Source organism: Phocoena sinus, chromosome 1 (assembly GCF_008692025.1).
Source record: "Phocoena sinus isolate mPhoSin1 chromosome 1, mPhoSin1.pri, whole genome shotgun sequence".
In the NCBI taxonomy this organism is placed as follows: domain Eukaryota; kingdom Metazoa; phylum Chordata; class Mammalia; order Artiodactyla; family Phocoenidae; genus Phocoena; species Phocoena sinus.
Genome location: NC_045763.1, coordinates 66,026,176 through 66,048,453, shown reverse-complemented (window position 1 = coordinate 66,048,453; position 22,278 = coordinate 66,026,176). Strand labels below are relative to the sequence as shown.

The 22,278-nt window shown below is 36.6% G+C and overlaps 1 protein-coding gene across 2 annotated transcripts in view; it reads left to right on the top strand.

Annotated features, from left to right (window-relative positions):
• Positions 1-19,883, top strand: part of SLC44A5 (solute carrier family 44 member 5) — a 166,206-nt gene extending 146,323 nt beyond the window's left edge. For both annotated transcript variants that reach the window (XM_032638801.1, XM_032638793.1), the window contains exons 16-21: positions 8,288-8,391; positions 9,460-9,533; positions 10,150-10,220; positions 10,347-10,435; positions 11,775-11,859; positions 18,289-19,883. In XM_032638801.1, coding sequence (XP_032494692.1) covers positions 8,288-8,391; positions 9,460-9,533; positions 10,150-10,220; positions 10,347-10,435; positions 11,775-11,859; positions 18,289-18,395 — 530 coding nt within the window. In that variant the 3' untranslated portion in view covers positions 18,396-19,883. The remainder of the gene's footprint in view (positions 1-8,287; positions 8,392-9,459; positions 9,534-10,149; positions 10,221-10,346; positions 10,436-11,774; positions 11,860-18,288) is intronic.
• Positions 19,884-22,278: the final 2,395 nt, after the last annotated feature.

The window sequence follows — 22,278 nt, the reverse complement described above, 5'->3', positions numbered from 1 at the left end:
GGGCATGAACCTGTGTCCCTTGCATTGGCAAGCGGACTCTCAACCACTGCGCCACCAGGGAAGCCCTCTTTCTTTCTTTTTGAATTTTCTTTTATTTTTTTATACAGCAGGATCTTATTAGTTATCCATTTTATACATATTAGTGTATATATGTCAATCCCAATCTCCCAATTCATCACACACTACCCGCCCCCCCCACCACTTTCCTCACGTAGTGTCCATACGTTTGTTCTTTACATCTGTGTCTTAATTTCTGCCCTGCAAACTGGTTCATCCGTACCATTTTTCTAGGCTCCACATACATGCATTAACATACGATATTTGTTTTTCTCTTTCTGACTTACCTCACTCTGTATGACAGTCTATATCCATCCATGTCTCTAGAAATGACCCAATTTCGTACCTTTTTATGGCTGAGTAATATTCCATTGTATACATATACCACATCTTCTTTAGCCATTCATCTGTCGATGGGCATTTAGATTGCTTCCATGTCCTGGCTATTGTAAATAGTGCTGCAATGAACATTGGGATGCATGTGTATTTTTGAATTATGGTTTTCTCTGGGTATATGCCCAGTAGTGGGATTGCTGGGCCATATGGTAATTCTGTTTTTAGTTTTTTAAGGAACCTCCATACTGTTCTCCATAGTGGCTGTGTCAATTTACATTCCCACCAACAGTGCAAGAGGGTTCCCTTTTCTCCACACCCTCTCCAGCATTTGTTGTTTGTAGATTTTCAGATGATGCCCATTCTCACTGGTGTGAGGTGATACCTCATTGTAGTTTTGATTTGCATTTCTCTAATAATTAGTGATGTTGAGCAGCTTTTCATGTGCTTCCTGGCCATCTGTATGTCTTCTTTGGAGAAATGTCTATTTAGGTCTTCTGCCCATTTTTGGATTGGGTTGTTTTTTAAATATTGAGATGCATGAGCTCTTTATATATTTTGGAGATTAATCCTTTGTCCATTGATTCATTTGCAAATACTTTCTCCCATTCTGAGGATTGTCTTTCCACCTTGTTTGTAGTTTCCTTTGCTGTGCAAAAGCTTTTTAAGTTTCCTTAGGTCCTATGTGTTTATTTTTGTTTATATTTCCATTACTCTAGGAGTTGGATCAAAAAAGATCTTGCTGTGATTTATGTCAAAGAGTGTTCTTCCTATGTTTTCCTCTAAGAATTTTATAGTGTCTCGTTTTACATTTAGGTCCCTAATCCATTTTGAGTTTACTTTGTGTATGGTGTTAGGGAGTGTTCGAATTTCATTCTTTTACATGCAGCTGTCCAGTTTTCCTAGCACCACTTATTGAAGAGACTGTCTTTTCTCCATCGTATATCTTTGCCTCCTTTGTCATAGATTAGTTGACCATAGGTGCGTGGGTTTATCTCTGGGTTTTCTATACTGTTCCATTGATCTATATTTCTGTTTTTGTGCCAGTACCATATTGTCTTGAATACTGTAACTTTGTAGTATAGTCTGAAGTCAGAGAGTCTGATTGCTCCAGCTCCGTTCTTTTCCCTCAAGACCGCTTTGGCTATTTGGGGTCTTTTGTGTCTCCATACAGATTTTAAGATTTTTTTTCTACTTCTGTAAAAAATGCCATTGGTAATTTGATAGGGATTGCATTGAATCTGTAGATTGCTTTGGGTAGCAGAGTCATTTTGACAATATTGATTCTCTCAATCCAAGAAAATGGTATATCTCTCCATCTGTTTGTATCATCTTTAATTTCTTTCATCGTTTTATAGTTTTCTGCATACAGGACTTTTGTCTCCCTAGGTAGGTTTATTCCTAGGTATTTTATTCTTTTTGTTGCAATGGTAAATGGGAGTGTTTCCTTAATTTCTCTTTCAGATTTTTTATCATTAGTGTATAGGAATGCAAGAGATTTCTGTGCATTAATTTTGTATCCTGCAACTTTACCAAATTCATTGATTAACTCTAGTAGTTTTCTGGTGGCATCTTTAGGATTCTCTATGTATAGTATCATGTCATCTGCAAACAGTGACAGTTTTACTTCTTCTTTTCCAATTTGTATTCCTTTTATTTCTTTTTCTTCTCTGATTGCCATGGCTAGGACTTCCAAAACTATGTTGGAATAATAGTGGTGAGATTGGACATCCTTGTCATGTTTCTGATCTTAGAAAAAATGCTTTCAGTTTTTCACCATTGAGAATGATGTTTGCTGTGGATTTGTCATATATGGCCTTTATTATGTTGAGGTAGGTTCCCTCTATGCCCACTTTCTGGAGCGTTTTTATCATAAATTGGTGTTGAATTTTGTCAAAAGCTTTTTCTGCATCTATTGAGATGATCATATGGTTTTTCTTCTTCAATTTGTTAATATGGTGTATCACACTGATTGGTTTGCATATACTGAAGAATCCTTGCCTCCCTGGGATAAATCCCACTTGATCATGGTGTATGATCCTTTTAATGTGTTGTTGGATTCTGTTTGCTCGTATTCTGTTGAGGATTTTTGCATCTATATTCATCAGTGATATTGGTCTGTAATTTTCTTTTTTTGTATTATCTTTTTGTGGTTTTGGTATCAGGGTGAGGGCGGCGTCATAGAATACGTTTGGGAGTATTCCTTTCTCTGCAGTTTTTGGGAAGAGTTTGAGAAGGATGGGTGTTAGCTCGTCTCTAAATGTTTGATAGAATTCACCTGTGAAGCCATCTGGTCCTAGACTTTTGTTTGTTGCAAGATCTTTAATCACAGTTTCAATTTCATTACTTGAGATTGGTCTGTTCATATTTTGTATTTCTTCCTGGTTTAGTCTTGGAAGGTTATACCTTTCTAAGGATTTGTCCATTTCTTCCAGGTTGTCCATTTTATTGGCATAGAGTTGCTTGTAGTAGTCTCTTAGGATGCTTTGTATTACTGCAGTGTCTGTTGTAACTTCTTTTTCATTTCTAATTTTATTGATTTGAGTCCTCTCCCTCCTTTCCTTGATGAGTCTGGCTAATGGTTTATCAGTTTTGTTTATCTTCTCAAAGAACCAGCTTTTAGTTTTATTGATCTTTGCTATTGTTTTCTTTGTTTCTATTTAATTTATTTCTGCTCTGATCTTGATGATTTCTTTCCTTCTTCTAACTTTGGGTGTTGTTTGTTCTTCTTTCTCTACTTCCTTTAGGTGTAAGTTTAGATTGTTTATTTGAGATGTTTGTTGTTTCTTCAAGTAGGATTGTATTGCTATAAACTTCCCTCTTACAACTGCTCTTGCTGCATCCCATAGGTTTTGGATCATCGTGTTTTCATCGTCATTTGTCTCTAGGTATTTTTTGATTTCCTCTTTGATTTCTTCAGTGATCTCTTGGTTATTTAATGATGTATTGTTTAGCCTCCATGTGTTTGTATTTTTTACGTTATTTTCCCTGTAATTGATTTCTTATCTCATAGCATTGTGGTCAGAAAAGATGCTTGATATGATTTCAATTTTCTTAAATTTACTGAGGCTTGATTTGTGACCCAAGATGTGATCTATCCTGGAGAATGTTCCATGCACACTTGAGAAGAAAGTGTAATCTGCTTTTTTGGATGGAGTGTCCTATAGATATCATTTAAATCTATCTGGTCTATTGTGTCATTTAAAGCTTGTGTTTCCTTATTAATTTTCTGTTTGGATGATCTGTCCATTGGTGTAAGTGAAGTGTTAAAGTCCCCCACTATTATTGTGTTACTGTCGATTTCCTCTTTTAGAACTGTTAGCAGTTGCCTTATGTATGGAGGTGCTCCTATGTTGGGTGCATATATATTTATAATTGTTATTTCTTCTTCTTGGATTGATCCCTTGATCATTATGTCGTGTCCTTCCTTGTCTCTTGTAACATTCTTTATTTTAAAGTCTGTTTTATCTGATATGAGTATTTCTACTCCAGCTTTCTTTTGATTTCCATTTGCATGGAATATATTTTTCCATCCCCTCATTTTCAGTCTTTATGTGTCCCTAGGTCTGAATTGGGTCTCTTGTACACAGCATATATATGGGTCTTGATTTGGATCCATTCAGCCAGCCTGTGTCTTTTGGTTGGAGCATTTAATCCATTCACCTTTAAGGTAGTTATTGATATGTATGTTCCTATTACCATTTTCTTAATTGTTTTCAGTTTGTTTTTGTAGGTCCTTTTCTTTTCTTGTGTTTCCCACTTTGAGAAGTTCCTTTAGCATTTGTTGTAGAGCTGGTTTGGTGGTGCTGAATTCTGTTAGCTTTTGCTTGTCTGTAAAGCTTTTGATTTCTCCATCAAATCTGGATGAGATCCTTGCTGGGTAGAGTAATCTTGGTTGTAGGTTCTTCCCTTTCATCATTTTAAATATGTCATGCCACTCCCTTCTGGCTTGTAGAGTTTCTGCTAGAAATAAGCTGTTAACCTTATGGGAGTTCCCTTGTATGTTGTCATTTTTCCCTTGCTGCTTTCAATAATTTTTCTTTGTCTTTAATTTTTGCCAATTGGATTACTATGTGTCTTGGCGTGTTTCTCCTTGGGTTTATCTTGTATGGGTCTCTCTGCACTTCCTGGACTTGGGTGGCTATTTCCTTTCCCATGTTAGGGAAGTTTTCGACTATAATCTCTTCAAATATTTTCTCGAGTCCTTTCTCTCTTCTCCTTCTGGGACCCCTATAATGTGAATGTTGTTGCGTTTAATGTTGTCCCAGAGGTCTCTTAGGCTGTCTTCATTTCTTTTCATTCTTTTTTCTTTATTGTGTTCTGCAGCAGTGAATTCCAGCATTCTGTCTTCCAGGTCACTTACCCATTCTTCTGCCTCAGTTATTCTGCTATTGATTCCTTCTAGTGTAGTTTTCATTTCAGTTATTGTATTGTTCATCTCTGTTTGTTCTTTAATTCTTCTAGGTCTTTGTTAAACATTTCTTGCATCTTCTCGATCTTTGCCTCCAGTCTTTTTCCAATGTCCTGGATCATCTTCACTCTCATTATTCTGAATTCTTTTTCTGGAAGATTGCCTATCTCCACTTCATTTAGTTGTTTTTCTGGGGTTTTATCTTGTTCCTTCGTCTGATACATAGTCCTCTGCCTTTTCATCTTGTCTTATCTTTCTGTGGATGTGGTTTTTGTTCCACAGGCTACAGGATTGTAGTTCTTCTTGTTTCTGCTGTCTGCCCTCTGGTGGATGAGACTATCTAAGATGCTTGTGCAAGTTTCTTGATGGGGGGGACTGGTGGTGGGTAGAGCTGGCTGTTGCTCTGGTGGGCAGAGCTCAGTAAAACTTTAATCCACTTGTCTGCTGATGGGTGGGGCTGGGTTCCCCCCCTGTTGGTTGTTTGGCCTGAGGTGACCCAACATTGGAGCCTACCCATGCTCTTTGGTGGGGCTAATGGCAGACTCTGTGAGGGCTAACGCCAAGGAGTACTTCCCAGAACTTTTGCTGCCAGTGTCCTTGTCCCCACAGTGAGCCACAGTCACCTTCCACCTCTACAGGAGACCCTCCAGCGCTAGCAGGTAGGTCTGGTTCAGTCTCCTATGGGGTCACTGCTCCTTCCCCTGGGTCCCGATGCACACACTACTTTGTGTGTGCCCTCCAAGAGTGGAGTCTCTGTTTCCCCCATCCTGTCAAAGTCCTGCAGTCAAATCCTGCTAGGCTTCAAAGTCTGATTCTCTAGGAATTCCTCCTCCCATTGCCAGACCCCAGGTTGGGAAGCCTGACGTGGGGCTCAGAACCTTCACTCCAGTGGGTGGACTTCTGTGGTATAAGTGTTCTCCAGTTTGTGAGTCACCCACCCTTCAGTTATGGGATTTGATTTCATTGTGATTGTGCCCCTCCTACCGTCTCACTGTGGCTTCTCCTTTTTCTTTGGATGTGGGGTATCTTTTTTGGTGAGTTCCACCAGTGTCTTCCTGTCAATGCTTGTTCAGCAGTTAGTTGTGATTCTGGTGCTCTCACAAGAGGGAGTCCATCAATCCTTTCTTTCACTAGATCTAATCTGCTATGAATCCCCCTATTGAATTTTTCAGTTCAATTGTATTCTTCAGCTCTATAAATTGTTTGATTTTTTTTTTGATATCTTCTATCTCTTAATTGAATTCTTATTTTGTTCATGCATTTCTCCTTGACCATGGTGAGCATCTTTATGACCATTATTTTGAATTCTTTACGAGTTAAATCACTTATCTCTGTTTCAGAAATATCAGTTTCTGGAAATACATATATTTTTTTATTTGGAAAGTATTCCCTTGTTTCTCCTTCTCTTTTTTTTTTTCTTGACTCTCTGTATTGCTTTCTGTGCATTAGATAAAACAGCCATCTTTCCCAACTTGACAGAATAGTCTCATGTAGGAGATGAGCTTCATTAATCAGCCCAGCCGAACCTTCTGGTTCTCTCAAATCTTTGTGATTGTCCTAGCCACCATAGTTAGTTTAGTGGCTCTTAGTAATTGAAGGTGTACCTAGACCTGTCAGGGTCCCAAAGCGGAGGATCACAGTCAGAACCTAGATGCCGGTTGATTAGATGCTAAACCCTTAAGCAGCAGCTGGGAAAGTATGTAGATTATCCTTTCAGGGAGAAACTAGGAGGTGGCTTTTGCCTGCCCCCTCTGCACTGAGCCAGGATGTATAGCCATGGTGGTGGTGGTGGTGGTAGGGCATTCCTTTACCATTTAAAAATGGATTCTTTGTTTTCTACAGTCCTGTGAGACTCATTTGTGCAAGCCCTATTAGAGCCACAAAAAGCGGGGACCATGACTCGGGCAGCAGCTGAAACTGGGGCACCACACAGGTGTATAAGCTCCTTCCAAAGAAATGTTGGTGACCTGCTCCCCCTGGGTCAATGGAGGATCATAGCTAGCTCCAAGAGTGTGCAAACTAGAAGCTGGAATTTTAGGCACAAGATTGTAAAGTGCGCAGTCAATCCCCTCCCAGGAAGACACTGGAAAATGGGCGTTTTTGCCTGCTCCGTCTTTGCTAAGCCTGGGGGTATAGTGATTGCTAGCATATGTGCCTGTTAAGAACTGCTTCTTTGTTTTTTATAGTCCTGTAGAACTTGTAGAAACAAGCCCCTTTGGCTATCAGAGCTAAGTGTTTTGCGGGGTCTGTCTCTTGGGTGGGAGCCTTAAAAGTTGGAATCCTTGATGTGCTGCCCAAACCCTTCACTCCTCAGGGAGAAGCTGAGAGTTGGGGGTATTGTCCTGATTGGATGGTGTTGTACCAGGGGTAGAGTTTATGGCGAGTGTGTTTCAGCCTTTCCTACCATTTCAACGTGGGATTTTCATCGTTGCCTGATGTGTAGGAGTCACTCAGCTTGTTTCTGGATTTCTCTCAGAGGAAATTGCTCCATGTGTAGCTGTACATTCAATGCATCTGGGGGAGGAGGGAAGTTCAAGAGCCTCCTATGACACCATCTTTATCCCTCCTGCAAAGGATTTCATATACATTGCTCTAAAGAACATATATAAATGGTAAATGAACACATGAAAAGATCTTCAATATTAGTCATTAGGGAAATGCAAATCAAAACCATAGTGAGGTACCAATTCATACCCATTAGAATGTCTAGTATCAAAAAATGAAAAATAACAAATTTTTGTAGGGTGAGGATAAATTGGAACACCTGTGCATTGCTGGTGGGAATGTAAAATCACCACTGATTTGCCACTGTGGAAAACAGTATGGTGATTCCTTTAAAAGTCAAAAATTTGATTGTCATATGAGCCAGCAATTCCACTTCTACATATATACTCAAAATAATTGAAAGCAGGGACTCAAACAAATACTCGCACACCAGTGTTCATAGGAGCATTATTTGCAATAGCCAAAAGGTAGAAACAACCCAAATTTCCATTAACAGATAAAAGAATAAGCAAAATGTGACATATACATACAATGAAATGTCATTCAGCTCTAAAAATAAATGTAATAATGAATCTTGACAATTTAATGCTAAGTGAAATAAGCAAGACACAAAAGGACAAATATTGTATGATTCTACTTATATGAGGTATCTAGAGGAGGCAAATTCATACAGACAGAAGTATGACAGAGGTTACCAGGGACTGGGAGAAAGGGAGAATGAGGAGTTATTGTTTAATGGGTACAGAGTTTCTATATGAGATGATGAAAAGTTCTGGAAATTGATAGTGATGGTAATTTCACAAAATCGTGAATGTACTAAATGCTACTGAATTGTACACTTAAAAATGGTTAAAATGGTAAATCTTATGTATATTTCACTGCAATTAAAAAAGTTTTAAAGCACACTTAAAGTTTTACTATATTTTTTTGATTCCTAGAGTTTGCAAATCATTAATAGGTTTAAATATCTCCTTCTCATAGAGGCCCAGAACAACATTTCTAAATTCCTAAAATGCTGCCTGAGATGCTGTTTCTGGTGTTTAGAAAAAGCAGTAAAGTTTTTGAACAGAAATGCCTATGTTATGGTAAGTAGCTTATTTTTATTTACTAAACTGCTTCTTTGCAAACCCAAACCCCATGTCTACGTTTCCATCTCTAAAGCACTTGTGCATCAAGCAGTTGAATTTATCACCATGTTGTTATAAGAATTTGTGAATCCAATGCATCATTCAGGGCTATGTTTTCCTAGTTGAGACAGTAACTTAACTGTAGTTCATTATTACCTTCAATACCTTTTTGGAGAGGGAAAATATTATTTACCTTAGAAGTATAAAAATGTGCTAGATTGAAAATGATTTTGTTTGTATTTGACATAGTTTAGTGGGAGGAAAGCTTACCTAGTCTATGTTTCACTGTGAAAAGAAAATATTCTTCTAATTCCGGGATTTACATATTTTTAAGGAAGGGTCTATTTCTTTTTATGATTCTTATTTTGAAATGTGTGGGAATTGATAATGCATAGCTGAATTTGTTACTTATTTCCTATGGAAATATGGAGGCTTCTAAAGAGATTTTTTTTAAAATAGGGGATCCAAAAATATTATTCTAAAATTTAGCAGCTACAGCCTTATAACACTCACATATTATCACAGTGATATAGGGTCTGCATGGGTGATTCAAATAGTTATGGACATTCAAAGAGTCATTAATATACCTCCAGTGAGAATATTGTATTGAGCCTTTTAATCAATAAAGCAAGTGTATTGGAAGGCACTGGGTTTCCTGAGAGTAATTTTTAATGTGAACGCTACAACATTTAACCCATTCAGCAACAAACCATAGCCAAAACACTTCAAAGACAGAAGCTGTGTCCTGGGATTTGAGACGAAGACCTACCTGTTTGAAGCTGTCTAATCCCCATGGAATTTAAGGCAAATAGCAACCAAAACATACCTTATTGTCAATGACTCTGAGAGTTGTGCAGAGTTGAGGACACACACTGCCCAAGCCTCCCATGAACCCAACTGTTGGAAAAAGGAAGGAGAATAACTGTGTGGGTGACAGAATTAATTCATGTTCCTGTCACTGGATTGTCTGTTGGTCTTGTTAAATTACGTTACTGACTCCAGAATAATATCAACTGTCTTCCTCAGATTGCAATATATGGCAAAAACTTCTGCAGGTCAGCGAGAGATGCTTTCAATCTGCTGATGAGAAATATTTTAAAGTAAGTAATCAGGTTGAGCATGGCAGTAGATGATTTGGTGAAGCTTTAGCATCCATACTTCACATGTTGGTGGTCTTATTAGACATGAATCTTATTTTTTATTTTAATAGATTTAAATCTTCTCCTTCACACCATTAATTTCTTCATATGTTTTAGAATTATTGCTCCCATCATCCACCTATGCCTTTATACCCACTGGCACTTATTCATTTTTATTATCCCCTACGCTCAAGAAATTCCCCACATGAACATTATCATCATGTTTCTGAGTATTCCCCCCTCCCAAAATTGACAGAGTCTGAGTGAACAAAATCAGAGAACCAGTGCAGCCATCCTCAGGATTCAGGGTATCCATAGTCCTCGAATTAGAGAGAGAAATGCTGACACCACCAATAGCACCTGACAGCCTTACAATGCCATCTTCTGTTTACTCCATTATAAATAAGTCAGAAAATCATGCCTGGGTTCTAACTTCATTTCTTGCATTTAACAAAGGCCAAATAAAATTTCAGCAAAGACACATCAAAATGAACTCATGAATTATTTACTCTCATAAATTTCTGATAACAAATATAATTTAAACACAAAATTATACTTTCTTTTTTCTGATTCTCAGAGTTGCAGTTATGGATAGAGTGACAGACTTTGTACTAATCCTGGGGAAGATTCTAGTTGCTGGGTGTATAGGTAAGTAGTAGTAGTAGTAATAGTAGTAGTAATAAGTTTAACATGTGCTTAGAAAAACTTCTTTACTACACAAACCTATGTTCCTTTGCAAATGCACAATATACATGTTCTGCCTTTTCACTGTAGGTGTCCTGGCCTTTCTACTCTTCACAGAAAGACTCCCAATGATTATAGCAGGACCAACATCTTTAAATTACTACTGGGTACCTTTGCTGGTAAGAGCTGATGTCTTAGTAAGTTTGGGCTGCTACAACAAAAATACCATAGACTGGGTGGCTTAAACAACAGGGATTTATTCCGCACAGTTCTGAAGACTGAGAAGTCCAAGATCAAGGTGCCCACAGATTCAGTTCCTGGTGAGAGCTTTCTTCCTAATTTGCAAAGGGACACTTTCTTGCTGTATCCTAACATGGCAGAGAGAGATTTCATCTCTCCTGTCTTCTCTTATAAGGGCACTAATCACATTCACAAGGGCTCCATCATTGTAATTTCATTACTTCCTGAAGGCCCCACCTCCAGATGCCATCACTTTGGGGATTAGGTTTCAACATATGAATTTTGAGGGGACACAATTCATTCCATAGCGTCTGGGTAACATTGACTCTGATTTATGAGAAATGGCAAAATAAAAAAACCAAAAAGGAATAGGAGAAATAATGATAGCTAACATGATTGGTCTTACTTTGAGGCCAAGCCTCATTCTGCTTTAGAGCTTGGGTCCCTTGGAAGCAACCCCTGAGACAGAGGATTGCATGCAGAAGGCTTATTATGAAGTGCTCTCCTGAGATACACTTGAAAGGAAGTGAGGAGGACAGGACCAGGCAAAAGAAGAAGCTGATCCATGCATTAATTATAGCTGAAGCCTCAGACATAATTACAGGAAATTCTGACAAAGGGACTAGGCCTCTGTATGCTGCATCAGGCAGCCGTTGGCCAGGGGTTGCCCTCTGAATGATGGTGTAACCTTGGGTGAGGCAGTTCCCTGCAAGAGCAATTCCTAGTGAGCAAAACAGCTGAGTCATCAGCAGCCTACATACATTCCCAACAACTAGGGGATAGATGTGGCAGCTGGAGAGGACCTGGGGGGAGTCCTGCGAGATCTATTACAGTATATTAACTCACTCAATCCATGTGTCATAAATACCATTATTACTCACATTCTCCCCTTCCCCACCAACAATCTTATGTAGGAAGCCCAGAGACGTTAGGTGATTTGTCGAGTGAGTGCCTGAGCTGCGATTAAACCTAGGCAGTGTATGGTCTTAACTCCTATGCTTTACTGCCTCAGTGTGCAGGATCCTAAATCTGGGATGTTTTTGGTAGGCATTGGGGATAGTGATAAGAAAATTGGCAGGTAAACTAGTACATTTTGTTTAAATCCCAGTACAAAGGCACTCAAAAACTTTATCATTGAACTTTTTACATTCCTATATTGAAATCTTTTCCAACACAGAGTATTTCAAAGCGTCCTCATCATGATTTTATTTAAAACTGCATTATTGTTCTTTTGGACAAGTTAATGGCATCTTCATTCTCTTCTCTGCTCGTTTACAGACAGTCATGATTGGATCTTACCTAATTGCACATGGATTCTTCAGCGTCTATGCAATGTGTATTGAAACAATTTTCATCTGCTTCTGTAAGTTTTCAGTATATGTGTTTTCCCCCTCTGGTGGATAACCAAAAGATGAAAAGGTTAAGACCCAGTCTTTTAGCTGGCTTGTGGATTTGCTATGACCTGGCTGAAACTGCAAAACAGTTTATTTGGAAAGAGACATTGTCTAGTAGATGCTTTGTAAACGTTAAAGGCTGAGAGATGGAGTTTGCAAAGCACTGGAGGGTCAGGCATCATGGCATGGTGTTAGCATGAAATTATTTTAATTTCTTAATGTTTTCAAATTTATAATAATGATTGGCTTCTGTTGTGCTTTATTAACAACTGAAGACATAACTGGGCTTTGAGGCTGGGCTTTGGGGACTCTGAGGACAGCCTTTATACCTTCTGATAAAGCCAAGCTGGCAATGGTTTCAAAGACACATAGGGCCAATTCATACTGGGTAACACGATGACAAATAGATAGGATTCATAGAGAGGCGTGTTTAGGAAATGGCTAGATCAACTCTGACGCATAGTGTTAAAATACTTCAGTAGAGCTTTCATCACTGACTTCTTCACTGTGCTTCTATGTGGCCTGTGCACCTCACGTATGCAGAATGGATATGTTTTCTATTAATACCTCAACTTTTTTTTTTGGCGGTACACGGGCCTCTCACTGTTGTGGCCTCTCCCGTTGCGAAGCACAGGCTCCGGACACGCAGGCTCAGCGGCCATGGCTCACGGGCCTAGCCGCTCCGCGGCATGTGGGATCTTCCCAGACCGGGGCACGAACCCGTGTCTCCTGCATCGGCAGGCAGACTCTCAACCACTGCACCACCAGGGAAGCCCCAATACCTCATCTTAAAAGCCCTGGAGAACCTAGTGCCCATCAGGAGCTTGATCTGTCCTTTCCTTCAACCTAGATAAAGTAGGGTCAACAGGTAAAAGAACAGAACTTGTTAGCGCTACAACTAATACCCTCTGAGAGATTATTTCTCTGGCACGTTACTCTTAAGAGAAGCAGAGAAAACATTCTATGACAGGGCATTACTGAGTGATCTACTTGTATAAGATGAACAGTTTATTTTTTAGTGTAACTCACAGCACCAACTGCATGCTGGGGTCAGGAGAGGAGATATATATATATATATATATATATATATCCCTAAAGATACTAACTTTAGGGAGATATATTGAAGGAAAAAACCTTCTAGAAAATGATTTGATTTTTTTTTCTGAACATTTAACAAATCAATTTTCAATAACTGGACAAATTAATCAGGAGAACTTTGTGTACAAGTTAGCTCTTCCTCTGGCTATAAATGGAACTGGAATGTTTAATCTTTTCCTAGTGCTTCAGTGGTTTGTCAGGAAAAGCCATCTACAAAATACCACATGAACAAACTTCAGCTCAGATGTGAGGTGGAAGAAGGAGCATGGGAATAAGGTAGCTTAAGACACAGAAGAGACAGAGATCTTGAATGTTCAGAGGTCTCTCCTTTCATCTCAAATGCTAATCATGGGAATGAAACTGGGAGAGCCCACTGGGATCTGCCTGATTCTTGTAACTGAAAAGTTTTCTCAAAATGTATCCCGGGAAATGTTTAGAACCTATCAGTTTCCAATCTTTGGCAAATCTTGTAGATTTTAATTTTGACAGTAGATTTTAAATTTGAGCACTAAGAAATGTTTTCCACTCATCTATATTACTAATTGCCAACTTCTTGAAAAGCAGGTATAATTTCAGCCTTATTTAACACATTGTGTGTTGAATGTGAATAGTTTCTTTTTGGATGTTCTTGTCTTTGATAATAAAGAACAAGAGAAGCCAAATTGTATTTTTCTTCCCTCTGCAGCTGTTACTATGGGCAACATCTAACTTTGGAAAATTTTTCTTCTTAAATGATACTCTAAGGCAAATTATGATTGTGTGGAACTGTACCTTTTTAAAAAATATATACTGCTTTATACCTATTATCTTGACTGCCAGAAAACTGGTGATTTTAAAAATGCAAACTATTTGCAGACAAACACTTCATTTATAGAGACATAGCATCCTTTCCACATTACAAGGCAATGAGAATTCTGGTCCCAGGATGGGAAAAAAACAATAGTTGTAGATGATTACTTTCATTATGTGATTGATACCACAGTTCCTACCAATCCCTCAAAAGTAATAATGATATAAACATACAACATATGATATGTGATATAAGATATAGAAATATGATTAAGGAAAAAAGAACAAAAATGTTCAGCATCTATCATGTTCCCTTCTTAGCTTTTCATTTTGTATGTGGGGAAAGTCACTGTGAAGTCTAATGTAAAAATCTAATAAACCAATAATCCAACCATTCCTAAGAGAGTATGATGAAAAATAACTTAGATTTATTCCATAAATCTGTGATTGTGCTATATGGTTTTATATAATATTTCTTATCCTTTATTTCATAATAAATAAAGGCTAAAATAGCATAACATTTTTAATATACTAGTCAAAACAGTTTCAAGTTGCATTTATATATTTATTGAGATAGATATTATCAGCTGTGAATTATATGGATCTGCAGGAAATTTAATTCCATGCAAACTTCTCCTTGCTTCTCAGCATCATTCTCATGTTTGTCTCCAACCACCCAACAGATGTGTGCTCAGTGAATATCCATCATTTTATTATTAGCCTAAGCAAAGCAGGAATATAAACTCATGTATTACAGAAGTCAGCAAACACTGTATTAGCTTTTGAATATAATCTGAGGTAAACTACAAGGATTTAGGACAGGACACCGCTTAGTTAAGTAGAATGAGAACTGAAGTAGGTGTCAAGAGACTGGGTCCTCACCTCATCCTGTTGCCCCAGAGCTTTCAATTTCAGGAGAATCATTTTACATCCCTGGGTCTCAGTTTCTTCATCTGTAACATGAGGGTGTGAATTACCATTAAAACAGACTTTGAACTCTGAAATTCAATTATTCTCTACATTTATCACACCATACTTTTTATTCAGCTTCATCTCAGAAGATGTGGCAATTTACCTCTCTGAAATGAACAGTCGTTAGAATTTAAAGATAACACATTTGAAAGGACATAAAAGATCTTATTAACCTTTAAACTATCAAAATAAACCTCTTTGGAGTGGGTGGGATTTAGGAAGTTTCAGTGCTTCCTGGCAGAGGTTGAAGCTTCTTACTTTGACCAGCATCAGCTACTTAACTGCACTAATTTGTCTTATATTTGACTTTCTAACACTGCTTTCTCTGATTTTTCCCTGTTCGACTCTCCAATTTATAAAAATGCATATAATTGTTCTGCTGCTGTTGCTGCTTTTGCCTGCTTTGGCTGCTGCATATACAGGTGAAGATCTGGAAAGAAATGATGGATCTACAGAAAAACCCTACTTCATAACCCCTACCCTGCACGGAATTCTGAACAAGAAGCAACTAGTTCCCCAGAAGCAGAAAGAGTAGAAAAGCTCCAAACAGTGCCATTCATTTTTAAGTAGAAGTTTTGTAAATTAGGTCATTTGTATTTGAAAATGATGCTTTTAAGTAATGTGAAATTTCAGTGCTTATTCCTAAAAAGCGAGAACTTGGTACCATCTGAGGTATCAGGCAATTGATGACAGTAGCCTCTGTGAACTAGGATACTTTATAGTGGTCCCAGCTGAAGAGCGAGGTGTAAATGTCACATTTTTAAAGTCTATAGCTGAAAGTGTTTCCAAAACTTTTATAACTTGGCATGCTGTTTCCCATTGCAGCATTTTGATAGCCTTTCTTTTTATAAATGTGTATTTGTAAAGGGTATTCAGGAAATTTTTGAAAGCACTATAAATGTGTAATCAATTAGCCATAAAAAGATTGATTTATAGTTAACCAGCATATGGTACTAAATTTGTAAATATGGTGCTATGGTTATATTTATACTGTTCAAGCTAGTGGACAACATTCTAAACTGTGATTAAACTTGTATTAATGGTTCCCTAGGAAGTATATTTCAGTAAGTGATTCGAGACCATAACAAACATATAGACGTTAATGTTATACAGGTTCCATAGGCTGCATTACTAGGTAAAAATTACTGTGGAACCTTCATAGACCATTTTGTTTTAGTGAAATTATATTTATAGTGAAGTTGAATCTGAGTTCTGGAATGTCATTTCCAATAATATGAACCTCTGGCCACCATGAAAATATTCTGAGCAGAGCTGAGATGGCCACATAACTCATGCCATTTGTCTGTAACCCAAATAGAGATAAATCCCTATTTTCCTATGCCCATCATATAGAAAATGGGTATGGATCTGTTTCAGAAGAGTGATTATATCTGTTATGAGTTTCTAGATTAAAGAGATGATGTGGCTGTTTTCTATAAAAAGTTTAATTTTAGCTTAACTTTCAGTGAAGAAAGAGAAAAGATAAGAAAGACACTTCAGATTTTACCCTAAGGAAATATTAGCCCTCCATAGGTACCTCATCTTGTACCTTTACAAGAGGCATACTGTAGGTTAGGAAATCTCTTCCTGAAGGGTTTAGGAGGAGAGTTACTTTCATACTCCACCCTTGCTGGCCAGAGCAACAAACCAGGCTCTGGCGTAGCAAAGCATGAATCAGACACTCACGTACTTTGCCTATCCATCTCCTGTGTGCAAGTGCGTATGACATGGCAAACAGTGTAAAAATGTACCCCAAAAGGAGCATTGAATCAATAGTATCCTTTTGGCTTTTACACTAAGTTTGTGTATAAGGATTATTTATGTCTTGACAGAAAGGAACATGTTGATCTAACATTTTGATCTGCTATATGATCCATGTATCCAAGAAGAGAGTCAGAAATGTATTACTGTTATAAATTAATATAAATAGTAATTTATTTAATGACCCTGAAGTGTGGGAACCTAGATTTAGACTGACTTCATAGCAGCTTAATAGCAAGAAGCTAATGAATAGGGGAGATTTTCAAAATATTGGTCCTTCTATGGCCACCATCTTGCTCTTGGCTTACTTTCTTGAGATGACTATAATCAGAAGTGTCATTTGGCTTCATACCTTGGCAAATACTTTCTTCACTCTCATGCTCCTTGAAGTATAATTCAGAGAACAGCGATAACTTATCTTTCTAGATAGTTATTATTTTATTATTCAGTAATACAGGGTTCACAACAAAAATCTAGTAAAATGGTTACCTCTAACTTAAGTATTGAAAAATTATAAGGAATAAGTCCCCTTTTAGGAGTAGTTGAAAAATTCATAATGATGAAACAATTTTAAATTTTTTGTGTACGTATCAGAATCACTCTGAGAAATTGTTATAAATATTGATACCTGTGCTCCCCACCCCAAGAGATTCTGATATAAGTATTTGGGTGTGGGGCAGCTTGTGAATTATTATAAAGTTCTCTAGTGATTCTGATACACATAAAAGTTGGAAAATCACTTGCATAAAATATAAATCAACATGTGTGCAATCATTTGCCTATTTTTTCCTTATAAGCCTGGCTGTTCTAGGAGTTAGAAAATTGAGAAAGACAAAGGAGATTAATTTAGAGAATTCTAACAATCATAACTTCTGTATTTTAGATTCTTGGTACTAGATGGGGGCCCATGTTTTAAATGCTTAACATTTAAATCTGCTGATTAGACCAGAAAATTCTCCACAGTAAAAGTATTCACTGAACTATATGGAGATAGATACATTCTAAACTTGGCTATATTTTAAGAATATAACCCTTGGTTGCAAAATCATAGGAAAAGCAATGTCGTTTGGTTCAATATTCTTAATAAATATTCTTTAAAAACCTCTAAGTATAGAAGTTTTAACTATATTATGTGCTTAATTCTAGTTAGAAAAATATTTTTCATTAATTTCTTCTTTGTATAATTGAAATATAGAGAAAAATGAGTTGAGAAAAATTTAAAAGCCACTTTCTTATAAAGAAATTAAGGTAATAACTGAAAAAACAGAGCAATACTTCTCAAAATTCTGGGTTCAAAGATTTGAAATATATTGAAAATTTACAAATCTTTAAAAAAAAAAAACTGTACCACCTAAATTGTTGCTCAAAAAACAAAAGCAATCTTGAACTAATATGGTAACTTAGAAGGCAAGTTGAATACATCATACTTTTTAGGAATTTAAAGGTGAATTTAGAAATTCCTCATACATCTTGTTTTTTGTGTAGTTACATTTGCTCTCTAAAAGAAGATAAAACTTATTTCCTTAATCATGCAGCTGAGAGGCACGTGCTATTGGCAGAATCAGACCTGGTACACAGAATGAGATAATATCTTATTGATATAATAACAAGGGCTGATTGTTTTCTCATAGTTATGTTTACAATAATGTTGATGCCAAACTATGCTGTTTTTTAGAATAACATTTTGAACTGCTGTGAAGCAAGTATGCAGCAGATGGCGATGTTACTTCTCTTACAGTTTTGCTTTGATATTTACCCTGTGCCATTCTTCCTCCTAGTGGAAGATTTAGAAAGAAACGATGGTTCTGCTGAAAGACCCTATTACATGAGTCAATCTCTGCTGAAGATTTTGAACGAGCAAAATGCACAAACTAAGAAGCAGTAGAAGTGCAAACTCTGGTCATCCTGCAGCGGTGTTACCTTTCCCTCATCTGCTGTGTATGTGCTACACTTGTTTCATAAGTGCTTTGTGTATGGAACACTGTATTCACGACCTTGTTGGCTTTTATTTGCATGTTTTATACCAAAGCTTATACTGTAATACGTGAAGCCATCAGAAGTTGCAAGGGAATTGTTAATAACACGGAACATTTTTTATACTAAGATCTTTTGTTTTGTAATTCATTTTTAAATAGAATGGCTAGGACGTTTTGAAAATGCTAGTGAATATGTTAATATTGTTTTAAATATTAGATTGAAAAATGATACATTATTTAAATTGGTAGCTCCTAATATATTTTTAAAATTACAACTAAAAGACTTCTGCAGGGAAAATTGGTAAACAAAGTAAAACAGAAGATTTTAAAGTTTTCCCCACTCCTGTTTGACAATAAATCGGTAAAAGGAGCGCCACACTCCAGATTTTGCTCTAAGTATAGACTGTTTCCTATTAAACAAATTGTCAATCATCCAGCCTTTACGACTTAGTCCTCTCTGACAAAGTGCCTTACTGGCTGTTTAATATTACCCAGCTTTTGTGGGCAAGTTTACACACATTGTTAAAAAAAAAAAGAATCCTGCAATGTTTAGTGATTAAAACAAGTCTTCTTGCATTTGTTTTTTTCTTAGCTCACTGGTTGAAAACATTTGTCATTTCAGTATGTTTGATATCCTCACTATATAGACTACATTTTGCAGCATAAACAATTTCCCTTGCGCCTAGTGGACATTCATGAATGTGTACTACACGCAAGAAAAAAACCTGAAAGGACACTTGTTAGGTTTGTTTTTTTACTAAAAGTGAATTTAAAATGTAATCTTTTCTATGATAGATATTTGAAAATACAATAGGTATAAGACTACATTTCTCAGTGTTTTACACAGATTGGAAAGGGAAACTTGAAGAAATTACAAAGGGAAACTTTACCCCTAGAAAGGGTGCTCACAGATGTCATGTACTGAATAGCTCCATTTTAAATGATTGTTTATTATCGTCAATGAGTGTTCTATGTATGTTATTTCCATTTTCTAACTTTTGATATGAAATAATCAGTTTATTCATGTTACTTCTTATTGTGCTAATATGAACAAGAACATAATTTCTAATTCAATTTTAAATAATTTTATTAGTACTAACTTTAAAGAAAATGATTTCAGTTTGTTACTCAGTGTTACAGAAAGAGTCCATAAAACATTCACCCTAAGGGAATGTCAATCACACAATGATAATTTGTGAAAGCTTTGAGAATCTATAGTAAGTTCCTAGCAGTTTATCTACTATATTTAAATGTGACTTTGGATATTCTTTTATGCCAAAAACGAACTCATATGAGCACAAGACAGTCTGAGCTCTATAGTCAGTATGCTTCTGCTGTGCAGAAATATTAGGAACATATTGTCTAAATATCTTTGATAACTAAACTGTTCAATATTTAATGAAATTTGTTGTTACTCATTGTTTTAAATCTATTTGTTTTTTCTTCTAATAAAGATTTAGATAAGAAAAAGCTCTTTGCTTTTTTATTTCTTTAAGCTAGAAAAACCCATCTATCATCATGACAAAATCTCCTCTGTATCAAATATCTAGGTTTTTTTTTAAATCTAGATTTATCTTTAAACTTGTTTTCCACTTTTTTTCTAGCTGTGCACTGATTGATTGCCAAACCAAATAACTGAAGCTGATAATTTATACAAAGTAAATAAGTCAAAGCTAAATGGATAAGAAATAAGAGTTTTTTAAAAACCCAAACAACAGCCTAAATTAGTTAGTTGGTCTTTGTTTTAATTTGCCAAAAGTTTGCTCAGTCCCACATTTGGTTTGGCCAACATTCATAAGAAGCAAATCACATCATTTTAAAGGCAGGGATAAGTTTACAGAATATAAAAAATGTGAACACAAATTAATAATAATTTCTAAGGCAAGATTAAATGTCCCTATCGCTGGTTTAGCTCAGGCTAAAAATTTTCTTAGGTTCAGATATTCCTTAACAAATCTATGAGTCTATTTTAAAATTGAATTAATTATATGTTTTAAATCTTCAAACTTACATTTTTCTTTAAAATTTAATAGGTTTCTTTAAATGAAAACATAAATGTTGCCGTTTTCAAGGTTGTTTTAAAATGTCCTATATTGGGACTTCCCTGGTGGCGCAGTGGTTAAGAATCCGCCTGCCAGTGCAGGAGACAGTTTCCAGCCCCGCTCTGGGAAGATCCCACAGGCCCCAGAGCAACTAAGCCCGTGCGCCACAACTACTGAGCCTGTGCTCTAGAGCCCGAAACAAGCCACAACTACGGAAGCCCACGCGCCTAGAGCCCGTGCTCCGCAACAAGAGAAGCCACTGCAATGAGAAGCCCGCGCACCACAATGAAAAGTAGCCCCCCCCTCGCCACAACTAGAGAAAGCCTGCGTGCAGCAATGAAGGCCCAATGCAGCCAAAAATTAATTTTAAAAAAATACATAAAATGTCCTATATCTAATAAGATGTTTGTTAATATAGCTACTGGTTCTTTTCTTATTTAAAATAAAAATATCATTTGGTTTCCAGAAGAAATCCAAACCTGCTTTATATTTTAATAAGTCCCACTTTTAGATGATAAAGCACTGATCATATTTGTAAATAAACTGTTTGAAATTGGACTGTGACTGATTTGATTTTTCTATGTGCCTAGAAAGTTTTAAAAAGAGTTTGTGAAATCACACTATTAAAGGTTCTGTGGGATCATCAGGCGTAATGCAAGTATTATTTAAAATAATATTGGAAAGCAGGCTATATGCAACAATTCCTTATTTTTCTTTTACTATATAGTTGACCAGCAATCATTCCAATGTATGTTCTTTCACTTTTACAAGTGGTACCTCAGGAAACTGCTCTTAAACGCTAACCAGGCATAGCAATTATCTTTAGTATTATCTGGCTCTGGATGCTTTATAAATCAGTCTTTGTTGGCATAAGATATGGGGACAAAATTGAACAAAAATCATTATTGCAGACCATGGATATGAAATGGTGTTGACATTTTTTCCAGTTTCTTGCAAATATTATCCGTAGATGTTTGCAAATGTTTGTATTTTAAAAACATAGCTATATGATTGTAAGAACACAATTCAATAAATCATTGATGAAAAGAAATATCTTACCAATATAGCAAGAATAAATTACTTCTCCAAAATTACTTTCCATATACCATGTTTCTAGTCTTGGGGCTAAAATGGGTATTGATGATTTCTCTCAGGACCTAGCTTCATTGCTAGTGAATCAAAACCCAGAAAACAAAGCCAACTCCCATTAAAACAAATGTAAATTCATTTATTCATGAAAACTGAGTACCACTTTATGCAAGACTTGGACATCAGGATGATGTCACAGTCACGGACCCTCTTAAAATTTATCAGGCCAAACTGAACTGTTCTTTCCCCCATTTATGACTTTCCAATTGCTCAAAATGAAACAGCCAAAATAGTACAGAATCTGGCAACATCTTCTCTAATGGCTTCTGTGCTGGGACGAATGGGGACTGTTATGTGACGCATTTAAAAGCAATCAATTCAATTTTACTATTTGAAGTCACTAGGTATTTTTTTTTAACACCTTGGCTCTTTTTTTTCCTGTCCTTTTTTCTACTGTATGATTTAGAACAATTTAAGCAAATGGATAAAACAATCTTGTGAACAAAGTAAAATGCCCTTCCACCGATGACTCAAAAACACGGGCGTCTTCATATTCTGGCCCTTTACATGGTACTAAGAGCATCGTGTGTTAACAAAGGTGGGAGAAGCTTATCAAATGAAAAGATGTTTTCATTTTGCATATAAATTAAAGTGAGCCTGG